The 17,986-nt window shown below is 46.7% G+C and overlaps 1 protein-coding gene across 10 annotated transcripts in view; it reads right to left on the bottom strand.

The window, feature by feature from the left end:
- Positions 1 to 2,513: 2,513 nt before the first annotated feature.
- Positions 2,514 to 17,986, bottom strand: part of LOC102023243 (serpin B9-like) — a 30,224-nt gene continuing 14,751 nt past the window's right edge. For 2 of the 10 annotated variants that reach the window (XM_005398919.2, XM_005398927.2), the window contains 6 exons: positions 10,553 to 10,727; positions 8,205 to 8,342; positions 7,718 to 7,835; positions 6,673 to 6,815; positions 5,358 to 5,513; positions 2,514 to 3,777 (listed from right to left, as the gene is read on the bottom strand). In XM_005398919.2, coding sequence (XP_005398976.2) covers positions 3,370 to 3,777; positions 5,358 to 5,513; positions 6,673 to 6,815; positions 7,718 to 7,835; positions 8,205 to 8,342; positions 10,553 to 10,727 — 1,138 coding nt within the window. In that variant the 3' untranslated portion in view covers positions 2,514 to 3,369. Of the gene's footprint in view, positions 3,778 to 5,357; positions 5,514 to 6,672; positions 6,816 to 7,717; positions 7,836 to 8,204; positions 8,343 to 10,552; positions 10,728 to 10,766; positions 10,891 to 10,920; positions 11,081 to 11,182; positions 11,483 to 11,846; positions 12,348 to 17,986 lie in introns of those variants that run through there. The other 8 variants (XM_005398923.2, XM_013521822.1, XM_005398926.2 and 5 more) reach the window with 8 other exon arrangements.

Raw genomic sequence — 17,986 nt, 5'->3', positions numbered from 1 at the left:
ACAATCTCTCTAATAAACATAGGTGCAAAAATCCTCAATAAGATATGGACAACAGGATGCATAAAGAAGGTTAAACTTGAGACATTTATAGGTAAATTGATGCAACTTGAGACCATAATAATAAATGAAATAAATCAAACTCACATGTGTAAACATCATATTTTCTCCCTGGTGTGACAAACTGAAAGAATAAATAAGAACCAAACTATACAATGAATATTGTGAAGTGGGAAGAAATTGTTCAAAAGGAAAGAGGAACTAAGGTGGAGGAAAAGGGAAAGGAAGGAAAGGAAAAGGAAAAAATTACAAGATAATCATACTACTAGTTTCTCTTAGATCATTGAAAAGAAAGGTTTGTGCTAATATGCTTTGGAGAATTGTTTATGCCCATATCTTTTACTCTGAGTAACTACTTTGACAATAACAATATGAAGTGTATTAACTATTGTTATTCTCCTATTTTTTTGCCATGAAATTTTGTTTTTTTCCATAAATAAAAAAGATAGGCTTTATTGAAAATTAATAAGGAATCTTACTAAAAGCAGCTTCAACCTCCACAAGCGGTCTTTATAGTTAGAACAATTAGAAAGACAAAAGAGAGAGCAAATATACTCAGGTAAATTTAACGTAGAGAGTTAACAAAGCAACGAGGAAGCCAGAAACATAAATGAACAGAGAAACCAGCTCCCTCATCTACCTGATAAAATGCAAAGGATATAAAGGCAGTCACCTAAGAACTCTCATTTAATATGTGAAACACACACCTTACACACATATACATATACGTAGGTATTTTCTCACTTTAACATCATAATTTATATTGTTGCACCAGATGCACATGTAATGATTTACTTAATTGTTAACTCTAAGCTACCTTTATAAAAGGTTCCCCCAACATTTACACATCACAGAACGACAGGGAAAAATCAAATGGCAGGAAAGAATGTAGACAGAGGTGCCCAAGATAGGATCAAGGACAACCAGAGAGAAAATCAGGTGGCAACAACTTCCAGGTGCCACAAGGCAGATGGGAAGAATCACTAGTCTTAAATAAAAGAAGCCAGGTACATGAGCTCCGGGGTATTTGCTTCTGATACCCCATACTGTCCTAGAATAGCTGTCTTTAGTCTCTTTTTCTGTCCTTTTCCAAATGAATCATCTTCCTTTATTTTAAACTCTGCCTCTTTAAGTCACTGCTGTTGCTGAATTTATGATCCCAGTGGTTACATGTTCTAGATGAGTAGGGGTGAACATGTTCACTGCAGCAATGTGAGCTCTAATGGTCTTGTGTGGTTCTGCCCTATAGCAGCATTGTTGGTTATAGCTCCCATGGCTTCTCTCTTGGGCCTGCTTTGCTCACTCCTTGGAGATTTCCTCAGAGGACCCATGTTCTTGGTTTCTCCAACCTTCTGTTGTCACCACTAAACTAAAGCTTTACACTCACAGCTTTATACACTACCCTGTTGGAGCACACTGCCTGACCTCCCAAACCTTCTCTTGAAATCTAGGTGGAATCCTTCCTGATCCCACAACTCTTATATTCCACATGCACCTAAAACCAGCACCATAGTGATGACACCAAAGTCTGTCACCAGCAGGAGCAGTAGCCAGGCTTCATTCCCTCTTAGCTATAGGGGTTGGGTACCTGGATTGCTCAGTGCTGTGAACTCAATCCCAAGGCGCAAATTCCCTAGGCTGCCTACATTGCGTAATGTGGTGCTGTGGAGCTCTCTTCTTAAAGCTAAGTCTTTCACCATTGCAATTTTGAGGCTGTGAAGGGTGGAGAACTGCTGGTTCTTGTGATGTCCTTGGGCCATTTTTTCTATTGTCTTGTTCCTTTTTAGCAACCAACTTCTTCACTGTTTCATCTGTGCAGGTAATAAATTTACTTGAGCTTCCTTTCTGGCCAAACTCACAACTTTTTAAAGTATTTTGCTGGGTCCTTTGTGCTTAATTTTCAATATAGATCTGGCTAAAAGCACCCCCTCAACAATAACCATGCCACTGCTTCAATATTAGAGTGCTTTGGAATTTCTTCCACCACATTTGTTAGTCTGGTGAAATTTCTTCCACCACATTAGTTAGACTTAATTTCAGTCTCTGCAAAGTCTCTGTACCTGAGCAAAATGCAGACAAATTTTCTGCCAAAACATAACGCACATGGTCTGGAGTCCAACAGCTAATGCAGTCCTAGTTCCTAACAGAAATCTCCTGAGCTTGCTCTTTACTGGCTGTATTTCTATCAGCATTCTGGCTTCTGAGCTCTGACCAGAATCTCTCATCAAATTCAGATTAAAGAATTCCAGCGATGCTTCTTCAGCTGGCACCTCCAAACTTTGCCAAATGCTTCCTGCAAGCTAGTCCCAAAGGCTCCTGAACCACATGATCAGATATAGTCACAGCAATGACCCCACTTCTCTGGTATGAAAATCTTAGTTCTGTTTCTTGCTATGGAGACAAAATACCAGACATCAAAGTTAAGGATAAAAGGTTTATTTAGCTCACATCTTGTAAAGATTTCAGTCCATAGGCACCTGGCTCCAAGGTAGGGTAGCATGGAGGAAGGGCATCACAGAGGAGAAGCAGTTAATAGCATGGCAGGCAGAGGAAGCAAAGCACCAAACAGCAGCATCACCAAACCTGGCCTCCCTCTTTCCCTTTTTATTGCATCCAGGCTGCTAGCCTATTGGTTGGTTCCACCCATATCCATGGTGGGGCTTCCATTAACAATACCCTTAATCCCAGTGTCACTCTAAATTCACATTCATATAGCATAATCCAGCCAACTTCAAAACTCCCCATGGGGGTTGGGGATTTAGCTCAGTGGCAAAGCGCCTGCCTGGCAAGTGCAAGGTCGTGAGTTCAATTCCTGGTACCGGAAGAAAACCAAAAAAAAAAAAAAAAAAAAACCTCCCCATCTATGACTACAAGGCTTGGGAAGGGGATAACATCTAGATACAAGCCCCCATAAGAGTAGTAAAACCTAGCAGCATGGATTACTATTTAGAAAGTCAGGTTAAGGCAGGTGTGTGATGTATATGTATCTACAATAAGTAGCACACATAGTGAATGTGAGAGATGTCTGTGACCATCCAGGAAACCTGAGCAGGCTCTGCTCTGGGATCTGTTCTGCACCCTGTGTTCAACATTGTGGGATGCTGTCCCGAGATCTTGGTCCAATGGCAAAGTGAGTGGCAGTGTGGGGAGAGCAGAGCATGTAATGTTGTGCCTATGCTGACAGACGGCTCAGATGTGTGCTAATCGGCCCATAGGCTGCACTTGGCTTTTCTAATGAACCAACCTCATGAAGTTTAGACTGGGATTTGGGGATGCAGAGGGCACTGCTCGAGTGCATTGGAAGTGCACCCCTCATGGAGATGAGAACCTGCCACAGAACAGCAGGCAGTTGGTGCTGTTGTGCCTGATGAAGAACAGGAAGGGGTGGTCAGCACAGAACCGGGGCACAGAATCTGCACAACACCCAGGAACCACTATCATGCCTGCCACTGCCGCAGCCTCCGTGCCTTCCTCGTTGACCTCCACCACACTCTTGTGCACAAACTTGGACACACATAGGTTGCTGTCGGCCAACATCCCAGACAGGTCGGCCTTGCCAGGGTGAAAGGCATCCACCACGCCCAGACCCTGCAGCACAGAGCCCATGTCGTAATCCTCTTGCAGTTTAAATCTCGGGAGGAAAACTTCCACTTTGGTCTTCTTCATGTGCTCTGGACGGGTCCAGCTTTGGAATTTCCCAAAAGTGAGGGTTTTTCCCACCTGAAAGACCAGGATTAGACTTTACCATTTGGACCGCAGTGCCCATCCACAGTGGTCCCTCCTGGGGGCAGCCTGTTCTCCCGTGGCAGGCAGGTGGTGCCCACTGTCACACACTGTCCCTGAAGCTGCCTGGAAGCTTGTGAGGTCCTAGTTTGTCCTGCACCCATCTACTGCGATGCCTCCCCAGATATGGTTTCCTGAGGTAGGAGACTGGGTTGTGTCTTTTCTCTGGCACTGCTGACCAGTCTACACCAGGTGGCTGTGCTTTGTGGGGATTTGGCCTTTCTGAGGATTTTATGTTTGGTTTGGTTAGGTTTTCTGGACCAGTTTTGAAGGGGATAAACCATTGCTGGTAAGCAAAAAACAACTGGAAAACAAAGGGCTGTTGGCGTGAGCCTCCTGGGGGAGGTGTGTTGGATGTGCAACTCTGAACGGCTTATGGAGAAGAGTGTCCGAGGTAGGGACTGGGACAGAGGTACAGCCAAAGGTCCAGCTGCACGCAGAGACCCATTAGGTAACAAATGCCTCCCTGCCTGCCATTCAGGAGGTGGCTGCCTCTGCCACATGCAGGGCAGGGGGGGGCGCCCCACCTGCCTCTGGTCCTGCCCTCAGCATGGGACTTCCACCTCCCCTACACCCTTGGGTCAAAGTGTAGGATTTTCTTATTCTCCATTTATGTTTTTATATTATAAAATGTGCAGCTAATTAACAGTGATCACAATAATAATAGACAACACCGCACAGCCAGGTTACTCTTTGCCAGGCAAAAGTTGTTACCTGAGTTACTCCCCATTTATAATAGTAAACTAATAAGCCTCCCAGGCAGTTGGAGACTATCAGGCAGACATCTGGGCAGGGTAACAGGCTGCACAGGGTTAAGTTCCTGTTGGAAAAGCTCATACTCACAGTGCTCTGAAGTCAAGATAACACCACAGCTGAGGCAGCCGAGGACACAGGCTGCTGACACTCCCTATTCCAGAGCAATAAAGCTGCCAACCTTAGCGATAAGACAGTTCTCCTAATTGACAAAATGTACTACATTTGTTCTAACTTCTCTGGCTTTGGGCTTTCATACCCTCCTCCTTCTGCATTCCCAAATCTGTGAAAGCCCAATAAACATGAGTGATCTGGAAAACTCTGGGTCTTTACTTCCAGAGAGTATTGACTTTCGTAGATTTCCCCCAAACCATACCACTTGTCGCTTTTTATTTATGTCGAACACTCATTACAGGAATTCGAGGGCTGGGCCAGCTCCCTGATGGCCATCACTTCCCTCATTCTCGCAATGAGAAGACCAAGGCTGAGATGGGTTACGTCAGTTGGCAAGGCCACACCATCAGGCAAAGTCCCATAGGATGGGAAAAGCCAGTAGAGGGCAACAGTCTGACCCTAAACCCAAGTGCTCCACAGCTGGATCTGTCCTCACCACCCATAGGGGAGGGAGATGCAGGAGAGGTGGAGTGCCCACACCACCCACTGGAAGGCCAGGGTGTGTGCCAGTTCTGTTCTTGCAGAAAAGGACACAGGGATGTGACCAGATGCTCTGGGCAGGACAACAAACACACACAGACTCCTCTCACCGAGCTGAGGTCCACGCCTTCATCTGGGAGCACCAGGACCATGCTCAGCTCCGGGCCCACATAGGGCAGCTCCAGCACCTGGGCTTGCACCTCGCTCACATGGGCCAAAGGAAACGTGGCTTTCTGGAACATCATCTGCACTGGCTTCTGCTCCTTCTGATAGGGTGCAGAAGGGCACACATGTCATACAGATTCTCCAAGGAGCAAGAAAATTCTCCACAGATGCTGCCTGAGTGCTCCAGCACCCATGATGGAAATGGTGTTTGTGCTTCAGGTAACCCCTGGGGAAACTGCACCCAGCACTTCCCGCAGGCATGAAAGGCCTTGGAGTGTGGACAGAGGCAGGAGCACCTGGGGAGATGTCCAGGCCAGCAAAATAAAATGGGAAGATCACAATTTTCTAGGTGCTATTCTTTGGCTCTATGATGCCTCCAGAAGCCTATATGGAAAAATAAATGTATTTTTTATGTAAAGTGCACCTTAATTTAACATGAAGGGGTAATTTAACATGTGTAAATGTCCTGTTTTGTTCTTAATTATTTTTTACGTTGTTTACTCTCTTTTAAAAGATTAGAAGATTTAGCAAACTATTTTAACTTCTGCTTTAGTTAAATTGAAAATGTCAGGGCCGAGCTCTTTACCACTCAGTTTTAATATTATAAAGTTGTAAATACTAAATTAATAATATTGAGTTAAATAACAATTCAAATGAATACTCCTTTTAATGTTAAAATTATTTGATTAAAGAAATGTGTTTTTACATTTTTTTCTTGACCTACCCCAGTACCCTACACATGCAACACAATGTCTTAACACCTTTTTTTATTGTTTCTACCTAGGCAACTTGGACTTAAAGGAAAATCTTCAGTTTCCAGACTGAGGTTGCAGCAGTAGATGCAAGAGAAATTATCAGATGGAAAGAACAGTTGTTTATGCAAAACCTTACAAACAGCAAACATTCCTCACTCCTATAATTTTTTTCTACTGAGTTTAAAAATCATTTCAGAAATATATAGTTTCAAACAATTTTTAACTAATTATGCCCTGCCAAAGTTAAAATTTTTATTCCATTACTTTATGACATGATTTTATTATTATTATTATTATTATTATTATTATTATTATTATTATTATTTTGGCCTTTTTGAGACAGGGTCTTGCTTTGCAATTAAGGCTGCCCTTGAGCTCACTTTGTAGCACAGGTGGGTCTCGAACTCCCAACAATCCTCCTGCCTCAGCCTCCCGAGTGCTGGGATTACACGTGTGAACCACGATGTCCAGCCTGAAATGATTTTTTTCTAAAGCTTCTCCCTACCTGGCTTATTTTGAAAGGCATTGTCCTTGTGCGGTACTCCCGAAACTGTTCCTCCCACCTTCCTTTGAAGTAGACAGCGTTAATGAGAACCAGCCTGCAGTCCTCTTCAAGTGAGTCCTTTGCCAACAACTGTTGAATTTTGCCTTTTGAGAAAAGCAGAGCCTACATTCAGTGGCTCCTTATACACACACGATGGACAAACTCTAGGGCAGTGTCCTGGCAGATTTAAACATGATGATTTCAAACTAGCTGAGTTAGGATGGTCTGAATTAAACAGTCAGAAACAAGTCTAATGAGAGGTGCTCGTGCACAGGGACACTTGGGGAGCATCCACCAAATGGAGGAGGTGACAGGCTTCTGAGTCACTCAAGGAGAGCAGCTGATGAGAAAGAAAGGGCAGCTTAGAGGTCCAGCAAGCAGGACAGGAGAGATGCGCTGGGTGGGACTGCGGTCCCTCAGGGGTTAGATGCAGTGTGAGGTCTAAGGCTCCCTGCTCACACCCAGAGCTAACACTGGGCAGGGAGGAGTCAGTGTGAGGGGCGGCCAGAACAGGGCCAAAGGGAGGGAGTGGCTGACGGGCACATGAGGGGCTTCTGGGAGCTCAGGGGAGAGAGATCATTGCTGATCCCCAGACAGAGCTCCAGGCATCCCTGGGGAAGATAAAGTGGGCGAGCTGGACTCGCTCCTCTTCCCCTGGATATGCAGAGTTGCATTCTCATGACCTAATGCACACTTGCCAATTGCTGCTTCAGGAGGGAACAAGGGGTGAAGATTCCAAAAGAACTGGGGAGAAATAATTCTTGTGTCTTCAAGGAAAACTACCTCCCACTTGCCACCTTCTCATTTGTGAGCAGAAATACGAATATTTGTAGTGCCGCGCAGGTGTGTGAATGGTTCACATGTCCAGCCTTCATTGATCTCAGGGCCAGGGTTGGATTATGTCACTGTCTGAACTGGAATTGAATGAGGATCAGGCCCAAACAGGGAGGAGGGGATGAGGAGAGGCAGGGAGACCAGAGGAGCAGGAGGAAGCATTAATGCTGACCTTCAGTCTTTTTGGACACCCAAGTGTTAATGTGTTTCCTGGACCTCTCTGGAGCTTTGGTGAATGACAGCTGTTCCAGCTCCGCCTGGTAGAACTGCAGACAGGACTCCTCAAATGACTGTGAACAGAGATGGTGAGGTGAGGCCACGGAGCTGGTCAGCAAGCTGCCAGGCATTCTAAGTACTACCTGGTCCTTTGACAACTTATACATGGCACATGTGGCTCTTAGTAAAGGTCACAGCGAGTCTACAAGATGTCAAATACCAGATTCTAGGCGGGGATGTGCTGAGTCTGGACTAACTGGACATGAATGAAAGAACTCTAAGACCCTCAAAGGGGAAATCATGCACAGCGTCCTTAGGGTGCTGTTGTCATTTGGAAAGACAAGCTTCCCCATCCATTCCCCAAGTGCTCTGGGGTCCTCCCCCTGGGCTCTGGGCCACCAGGTATTTTAAATCAACTTCCCTGTTCTCGAGACCTAACTCACGGAGAGGAACTGGCAGCTCTCTTCTCCAAAGAGCCCGTTGGCTATGCTGAGGGCGAATGGAGCGCCAGGCCTGTGCACTTGGGTGAGAAGCGACTGGAAACCCTGGTGGATGTCGTCTTCAGTGTTTAACCCCAGCGCCTGTGAAGAAAGTCAATACATATTGTCAGTATTGTGCTCTGGTCTCACAGAGAGTTTACCAAAGCAAAAGTTTGTTCTCAAACACTCCATAAAATAATCCTTTGTGAGGAATTTGTTGTTTCAGTTTGGGTTGTTATTTTTCAGAGTGAGGATGTAACTAAGCAACCCAGACTGGACTCAAACTCATGGTGATGCTCCTGCCTCAGCCTCCGGAGTGCTGGGATTGCTGGTGTGCAGCACATTACCCAGCGAGGCCACTTTACTTTTTCCTTGGGCAGTGCATCTTGCAGAAGACGCACAGTGCACAGATCGGAGGGGACAGGACATGGGGTGAAAGGTGTGGCTCTTCTGTCTGCTCTGGATTCAAGGGGAGAAAAGGAAAATGAAAAGGGCCAGAGAGGCTCAGAATGGAGCTGTTATGAAGCCTGCATCCCCTGCTGGGCAGGAATACATCAGACACAGAAGAAAACTGATCTGCAAAATTTATTCAAAAATAAATAATTGGTGAAAAGCACTAAAAAGGCCAGGAAAATGTTCAGGAATAACACCACAAAGGGACTCTTAAAGAGAGATAAGGGTATAAAAACATGATTAACAGGACTAAAATAGAGTTGTTAAAATTGTATCCTGCAAATAACATATATATTTTAAGTGTCACTGTAATATTCAAAAAATATATATTAGCTTATAAAAAGAGTCTTAATTGGTTGTGAGATATAGAAATTTCAGAGATTACAGCCGGCCATGGCAGGACACTCCTATAACCCTAAAGTTGTGGAAATCTCAGGCAGGAGGATCTGAAGTTCAAACCCAGTCTGTGCAGTTTAGGGGCTGAGAAGACCTGACTCAAAATAAAAACTGACTGAGCATATCACTCAATGTGAAGGGTTTGGGTTCATTCTCCACTACTCAATAAGACATTATGCAGGCTGTAGTGTCTGAAATCAATGAATTAAACTTGAAATCAGTAAAACTACGAATAAAACACCAATAACATGGAAATGATGCTACTAAGTCATTATTGAAAACATTTTTCTCAGATAGGCTTGGTAGCAGACACCTATAATCCCAGCACTCTGGAAGGCTGAGGTAGAAAGATCCAAAGTTCAAGCCCAATCAGGGAATTTAGGAAGACCTCGTACCAAAATAAACAATTTTTAAAAGGGCTAGATACATGGTTCTGTGTAAGGGCTCTGGGCTCAACTTCTAGTAGAGAAAAAAATTTTCTCAGGAAATAACTCCTGCACATAATAATCGCAGCGCTACTTTATTCTATATAAATCATGGTTCTAAGTAGACACATGTACTTAACCTGACTCAAATATTACACAATGTATGCGAAGATCGAAACATCAGGCACCCTACAAATACATACAATTCTTAGGCTTTTATGTATCAGTTAAAAATATATTTAAAATTTTTTTAAAACCTAGAAAAAAGAGGATATGACTCTACCCTTGACAATGAAGTAACAAGAAAAATTACAGAGAACTACTTCTTAAAATAGACGATCTTTAAAAGATTTTTTTTCTAGTGTCAACGTTTTTATTTCTCATAACACTGATCCAAAACAGGAAAAGATTAAGAGCGATCATTACTGAGAGGGTCCTCCAGGCAGTGCGGGTCACACCGAGACCAACATGACAGCAGAGCACGTCCTGTGCAGAGCTCCATGCAGGGCCAGCAGGTGCCAGGGAGCGGCCTTCTGGGTTTTTCTCAGGTGTCTGTCTCCTGTCACCCTGTGATCCCCTAGGTGCAGGAACTGGTCCTATGATCTTTCAGATGAGCCCTGAATGCCTTACCAACAGTGCCCAGTGGAATCTCCAGGGTCCATAGAGGAATCCAAGCCTCCTTTATGGACCAGGCCTGCTGCATTCTGTTTTTCTTCTCACTGAGATAGCAAGGCACCACTGAATAATTGCAGCTGCAAAGTCTTGTGCTCCAGGAGACAGATCTCAGCAACTTCTGTTTCAAATAATTCTGGCACTCTTTTCTTTTCTTCACCCCGCTGTGTGCTGGCGATCAAGCACACAGTCCTCACCACAGCACCACGCCACCCCAGCCTCAGCTCATTTTGTAAACAAAGTGCTAGGCAAAATTTTGTGTGTTTTCTGGGTTATTATTCGAGGAAGGCCCCCTATCTCTCCACAGCCACCACAAAAAACAAAAACATCATGTCACAGAGGGAGACAGGGCAGAGCCCAGCCTACCTGGACGATCTGGGCTGCTGTGCTGCCCTTGGCCCCCAGCAGGACCATGGCCAAGGCTGAGGAGACGCTCAAGGGAGAGTAGAAGACATTGCGTGCAGGGTCCTCCTGACCGAGAAGCTTTAATAGGCGGATGGCAAAGATGCCATTGGCTTCTGACAGCCTGTTCATGATGCGTCTAGAGGCAAAGAGCAAAGGGCCACGTCATGCCACTCACCCAAGAGTCCACTGCCCAGTCTCCTGGCCATGTGGAAATGGTGCTTTTGGTTTTCATCGCAAAGCTTCCTCATATTTCAAGTTGGACTCAAGAAGGTCCATTCAGTGCCACTCTGTTTCCAAAACTATGCCCAGATTGTAGGGGAATTAGCCACCTGTGATGAGGGCAGCAGCCCAGAGCAGCCTGCGGGCCTCAGGGAAACCACAGACACTCTCATCTGCACAAGCACACAGACAGATGCGAGGGCGGGAACTCACACAGGACACGGCTGGGCCAGGTGAACTCCGCCCCTTTCCCACAAGGACCACCTCCTCCCTTCCCAGAAGCAGGACTGAGTCAGGGATGAAGAGGAAGATCAAGGGGTGGGGGAGGAGGAGGGACAGAGTGGGAGACCCAGAGTGATGAGCAGGGAGGACCTCTAGCCCGGCCTCAGCATCCCTCCTGTGCTTATTCTTGCCTCTGTGTGGAGAATCCTTGTGGGATTTTCAGCTGTGCACCAGATCATGAACGCACAAAGATAGGAGCTGCTGCCTGAGGCAGGCTGAGGTCCAATCTGCTGTGAGGCCAGCTCCTTCTGCTGCAGGGACAGCTCAAGGCCCAGCTAGCTGAGGGCGCCAGGCTGCTGTCTCTCCCGCCCTGCAGCCTGTGTCCCTGAGGGTGGGCTGCCTGCCTCCAGTTCAGAGTTCCTCCCCATCCTGCCCTGCTCCGGAAGTCATGTGACCGAAACCCTGGGCTCAGGGAGGGAACACTGTTGTTTCTCCTGTTTGCTTTCACTTTCCCTAAGGAACTGAGGTTTCCCTCAGAAACTGGGGATGCTCCCTTCCCTGTTCCCAGCTCACCTGGGGGACCTCCCTGGGCCTTCCCTTCAGCGCTCTTTCCCCACCCACTCCCAAGACCTGCTTCTTCCCCTACCCCAATCTCTCCACCTCACACTCAGACCCAGGGTCTCATAAACCACCCAAGCTCCTCCCCAGACCCCTTGTGTCCCTGCTACTCTGGTCCCTGTGTCCCCTGCCTGTCCTCACCACCCTGCAGATCAGTGCAGCTCCCCGTATATCATTGCTCTACCCCACCACTGACCTCGCCCATTTCCTCTTTCTGCTGCCTTCTCCGTCCTTCCCGGTCTCATCACAGTTGCCTCTGAGCCCCTCTGAAGGCCCCTGCGCCCTGGGCATGGTGCTCCCACCTCACCCTGCATCTCAGGGCCCCCCAGGCCGCCTTGTCCTCCTTCCAGGCCCAAGCTGCCCTCCCCGCTGCGTGCAGCCTCTCCCAGGGACTGCGCCCCGCCTGCAGGATGTGGGGACAGGAACTGAGTCCCACAGGGGACGGGGCTCAGGAGAAAGAAGGCTTCTGTGTCCTGGGGTGAGGGGCAGGAAAGACGGGATGAGCAGGGGTGCTGGGTGCTGAGGGAGACAGAGAGTGGACCAGAACGAACAAGGACAGGAGGAAGCGGGGCGGGGCTGTTGCAGGGAAGAAGGGCGAGGGTGGTGGCAGGGGCAGCCCCAGGGAGCAAGGCCGCCTGCGCCCCTCAGCTCCAGAGCTGCAGCCGCAGGAGCTACTTGGCCTGGCCCGGATTTCTCCGCACGTGTCCCAGGGTCTTTTCCTGTGTGGGTCTCTCCACAACCGCTTGTCTGTGCTTGCTCATTCCGCAGGCCAGAACCTGGTCTGTTCCCCCAACCTGCCACATCCCGGCCTCACCTTCCCACCATGCACATCCCTGAGGAAGCCTGGATCCCACCTGATGGATCTCAGGACTGCCTGCTGCTGCTCCAGGCTGGTCAGAAACCTGGGGCTGTTGTAGCCCTGGCTGTGTATGTATTTTGGCCATAGGGGTGGGCACTGTCCAGACCTGTCCTCCTGTCCCACCTCCTGCCCAGGTGTGTACGTGTCCCCCTGGGCCACAAGGACCCCCGTGGGTCAGAGCAGGTGCTGATGTCCTTGTTGCAACAGAGCACCGCAACCCTTGCTCTGGAAAGATTTAAATTGTGCAAACAGATCGGGGGAAGCTGAAGCACCAGAAAGGGGGTGGGTGGGGTTATGCTTGGTATCACCGCTCTGGGGGAGGCTGGGGTAGGAGGATGGTGACTAGGAGTCCAGCCTGGGAAATGTAGAGGAAATCTTTCTCAAACTTCAAAAAAAGGCAAGGTGGAGCTGAGGGTGTAGGAAAGTCCTGGGTTCAATCTGCACTACAGCACCTACCAAAATCCAAACAACAAACAAAAACCAGAGCAGAGAAGGCAGCTAGGAACCTGGGCTCTCCTCATTCCAGGAAGCCACAGAGGAATGAGAATCTGAGACTTCACTGGGGAGGTCGGTCCCTTTTTACATAAAGGAGCCCTGGAGATGGGTTCTAAGTGTTTGCCCAGTGCTGCTCCCACACACTTGGGTTGGTTTTTCTGTAGGACCCACATAAAGCCCAGGTTCCAGCTCATGGGAGCCCAGCCCTCCTCTAACCCACGCCTGGGCCTGAGGGCTGCTGTGTGTGTCCTGCTTGTCCAGCCCGGGGCAGACGCTGAGAGGAACCGGCTCAGGACAGTGACTTTGTCCTTTGTCAGCAGGAAAGTTCCTGGAGGCACCCTGGGCCCGCAGGGTCCAACCCTCAGTGCGCCTGCGCAGTCTCCGGCTGGAGGCCAGCGGAAGCCTCCGGGACAATGACCAGAGGAACACAAGGCACAGGAAGTTTCCTGGGCAGCAGGGAGCTTTTCCCAAGGCTTCTCTGTCCTCTTTGAAGTTTCTCCAGACTTCTGAGAGTAATTCCTGAGAACTGACTGGGGGTGAAGCCTGATGGGGTCTTCTAAGGACCCCTCTTGGGGGCCAGCCCTGTCTTGAGAGGGCCTTTCTCCCCCGACCCCCACCCAAGAGGCAGGGATCCTTACATTTTGCCTCACTTAGCAAAAAAAAAAAAAAAAAATAGAACATACACAGCATAATACCGGTAAGAAAAGAATCCTAAAATTTTAGTTAGGTCACTGAAGGAAGAGTGGAAGGTAATGGTAAGAGTTTATATTAACTAACAGCTTCCAGCGAAGCCACTAGGACAGCAGTCTTTCTGCCTCCTCTCCTCACACACTGAAAATGGACCATTGGGGCCACGTCTCCTTCTGCGCTGGAAAAAAAAAAAAAAAAAACAGCAAAACTTTCCTGCATGAAGCAACCTGGACTGGGCTGGCTCTGCCTCCATCTCTGCCGCACTCCTGTGGGAAGGGATTTTTTCTGCCGTTCTCATGTCGCTGTTCTCACTCCCTGATTACACTGATACGTCTAGACCCAACTCCTGGACTGCACATCCACTCTGAGGCTGCCTGCTTTGCAACTTGAAAGCAGCCTCTGCTTGGGGCTGAACTTACTTCTGATGCAGGGATTTCCACATTGCAACCCTGGCTGTAGGGCAATGATGTCTGATGCTGGAAGCAGTCAGGCCTACGCACTGACGATGTCAGGTACCCTGCTCTGTTTATCTTCTCCTGCTAGTGACACCTTACGAGGCCCAGGTAAGGTTTAAGGAAAGAGGGTTCTATGGGCTCACACTTCTGTGGAGGGTGGAAGGGCCACATCTAGAGATATTCTCCTTCAGACACAGCCCTGAAGTGGGGTAAAGCAGCACATGGCACAAAACCGAGAACTTGACAGAGACCTAGCAAAATTGGCTGTGATGCCAGATCCACTCAAAACCCATTAACCCATGGATTACCTGAGGCTTAGTGGGTCCTTTCCTGAGAGCATAGTACTAAGAATCTGTGAAAGGCCCCACCCAGCCTCCTTTCTTAACATCTTGCCATGGGAATTACAATTCAACATGAGTTTCAGAGGGTAAAAGTGTAACGTACACAGGGAAAATTCTAAGTTCTGCTAACAAATGAGACAGTAGAGACTGAGAGGTCTTCTTTCCTTAAACAATTCAGCAACTGTTTCCCCCACCTCTCCTTGGAGTCTGAGATATTTGAAGCCCTCTTGAGACACTTCATTAGCAAGGAGGCCCTTCGTCCACTTAAATGATACCACTTGATAACCAGGATTGGAAATGTTACATCCAAAACAAGAAGGGGAAAATGAGTAATAACCATCAGAGCAGAAACCAATGATTTGAAAACAATAAAGTGATTCAGCTGAAACCTTGAAAGTGCTTCCTTGAGAAAAATTAAAGTGGAAATGCTGTAGTGAGTTGGTGAGGGGAGGAATTACCAGTATTAGGAATAAAAGTGATGGTGTCATAACAGAATTTAGAGATAGTAAAATGAAGACAAAGGCATAGATTACAACTTTATGCCAATATGTGTAACAAATTAGATAAAATGATCAAACATTTAAAAACCAAAGACTACCAAAGCTCACCCAAGAGTAGATATATTAAAGAGTTCTGACTGTATTAAAACACTAGATTTGAAATTTAAATTCTCATAAGGACACTCTAGTTTCAAATGCCTTCACTGGTGAATCCTAAAAAAGATTAGGGAACGAAATAATGAAAATTCTTATTTCTCAACCTACTCTGAGACCAGCATTACCATGATATCTGAACAAGACAAACAGATGGCAAGCAAAGAAAACTAAAATCAATGTCCTACATGAACATAGATGAAAAATTCTGAAGGACTAGTAAGTAGTACATTAGATTCAATACTATATAACATGGATAGGACTTCATAAATTAGTGGTATATATCCTAGTAATTCAAGAAATGTTTTACATTAGAAAATTAAGTGATGGAATGCATTATATGAACAACCTGAAAGAAAATAGGGTTATCTCAGAGATGGGGAAACACTATAGAAGAAAACTGAATATCTGGTACTGATTAAAAACTCTCAGCAAATTAAAATTAAAAGGGAACTCCTTCAACCAATAGACACCATTTATGAAAACCTGCTGTTATACCACACACGCTAATGAAAAGCTATTTGCTGTAGTGTAGGTGCTATGGAGTGTAAGAAAGCCAGAAACAGAAAAATGGCTACCTAAAACAAAAAAAGATGGCTACCTAAATAGAAGAGAAGACCTAATCACCTTTACTGACCAGAATTATGATTATTTGTAGGAAACTTACCATAATCTATAAAAAAGGCTAATAAAGAGTAAATTTTAATAAGCTTACAAGGTAGAAACACAAAAATCTATTATATTTTTTATCTAAATTCATGGAGAAATGCAAAGAACGAAAGCTTGCTGTTACGTTTTGTGTCTAGGTGTCCTCCCAGAACCTCATGCGTTCATGGGGTGGACTTCTGAACTTTTGTTTGATTCATGGTCCAGTGCTGGGATTATGAGTGTGAGTGCTACACCTGCCCTGGGATGCCCAGCCTGCATACAATGTAAGGGAGGGAAAGAGGCTTGTTCCTGATGCTCCTCCCCTTTTGCTCTGGTTGCTTTTGCTGTTTTCCGCTGCCATAAACTGTTTGCCTCTGCCATGTGCTTCTCTGCCTTGGAGCAAGCTGATTATGGACTGAAACATCCACAAGCTGTGAGCTAAATAAACCTTTCCTTCCTTAATTCCGGGTGTTGAGTATTTTGTTTCAGCAGTGAGAGAAAAGTAACCGAGACAGGTACTTTGTCTCCCGCAGCCAGGTTTCACAGGTCCAGGGATCAAAAAGGGGAAGTGGGAATGGAACCACTCACCATTACCCCTAGTGATGCACTAGCAGCATTTTTGCTTCCTGTTCCTGAGACATTATGCTCTGCTGATTTAAAAGTCTTAGTTCCACAAAGGGGAAGGCTTGTGCCAGGAAGCACAACAATGATACCACTAAACCGGAAGCTAAGAATTACTGCTGGTCATTTTGGTCTCTCATGCCTCTGCGAAATATCACAGATGGGGTACCATCCTCCCAGAGACTGAGAGACAGAGGCCTCTCCTTCCTGATGATCCGTTAGAAAGGAATAAATTTGTGGTACTGGAAAAAGACACTCCCAGTCTACAACAGACCCATATTTTCTGTATCTGAAGGGACAGAAGAAGGATTTACCACCACAATAAGAAATTGTTCTTCAAATGGAAGATCAGGGCAGTATGAGCACCATAGCCTGGAACCAACAGTAAATTTCAACTGGAAACACCGGATTTTCCCAGGTAGTACCTTTAAGAAGTCATCCTAGAGATGAGCCCTGCGGCTCTCAGACACCTTGTTACTATTTCAGTCTTTCATGTGGAAGGGAGGGTAGATGGGTAGTTTGTGAGAGTGCAGGTTTTACAGGCCAGGGTTGAGGTCCAGTCCAGAAAGAGGCTCAGAGGACCTGGCTCTGGCTGGCTCAGGGGAGAATCTTCCTGAGCTGTGGCTTCTCAACTCCAAGTCAGTCCTTGACTTACATTTTCCAGTTCCTTTGGCTCCTGACTGCAGGCCATGGCGACCATCAGGCAGGGTCACCTCAGATTTCCAGTCACCCGGGGAAGAGGGGAGCAGACACCTGGACACCGGGGGGTGAGATTCCTGCTCCTTGCTGTCAGAGGAGGACACACTGCACCTGAGGAGACCAGCTGGGACCCATGTGCATGTTGCCAGATGGAGAGTCCCGCTGGGCTTCTTTCCAGGTTCTCGGGGTCCCCAACAGTGAACCAGAGAAGACACACAGAGAGGGCAGCAAAAGTGTGCGTTTATGGAAGACGGAAAAGAATTAGGGTCTGCAGGGGGAGAGCAGAACTGTGCAAAGGCTCCCAGTGGCCTGACCATAAAGGGAAGTGTGCTTTTCTCTTTATGTAAAGAAGGCACTGGGGAAATGTTGTCACACATGCTTGGTGTCATGTCCTCTTACACCATGCTATGAGAAAGCTCCCTTGGTCTGCTGTTACATGTGAGTGAAGGATAAGGAACAGTATTTCCACTGGTTGCATCTACACACAAATGAAGGATTCAAAAGAGTATCTTTTGACTGGTCCAGTGAACAATACCAGATTCAAATGAATGCTCAAAATGGCATCTTCAGATTGGTCCAGAATAATACTTTCTTGATTGGTTGGTGAACAGTGATGATGAAGTGATGGTTCTGTGAACAGTAATGATGAAGACTCCTCCATACTGTGAGTGTCCCTCTCCCTGAAAATGTCCCTCTCCAGCTGCCCTGTCTTTTTTTTTTTTTTTTTGGTTTTTCTCCGGTACCAGGAACCGAACTCACGACCTTGCGCTTGCCAGGCAGGCGAGCTGCCCTGTCTTATAAGGAGCCATCCTTGACCTTCAGTGGGCTTCTACCCTTCACACTCAGCAAACAACTGACCATATTAGACAGCACTG

The sequence above is a fragment of the Chinchilla lanigera genome, unplaced genomic scaffold, assembly GCF_000276665.1.
Source record: "Chinchilla lanigera isolate Chin_1 unplaced genomic scaffold, ChiLan1.0 scaffold00064, whole genome shotgun sequence".
In the NCBI taxonomy this organism is placed as follows: Eukaryota; Metazoa; Chordata; class Mammalia; order Rodentia; family Chinchillidae; genus Chinchilla; species Chinchilla lanigera.
The sequence above is the reverse complement of the archived record's forward strand: the minus strand, read 5'-3'. Positions and strand labels throughout refer to the sequence as shown.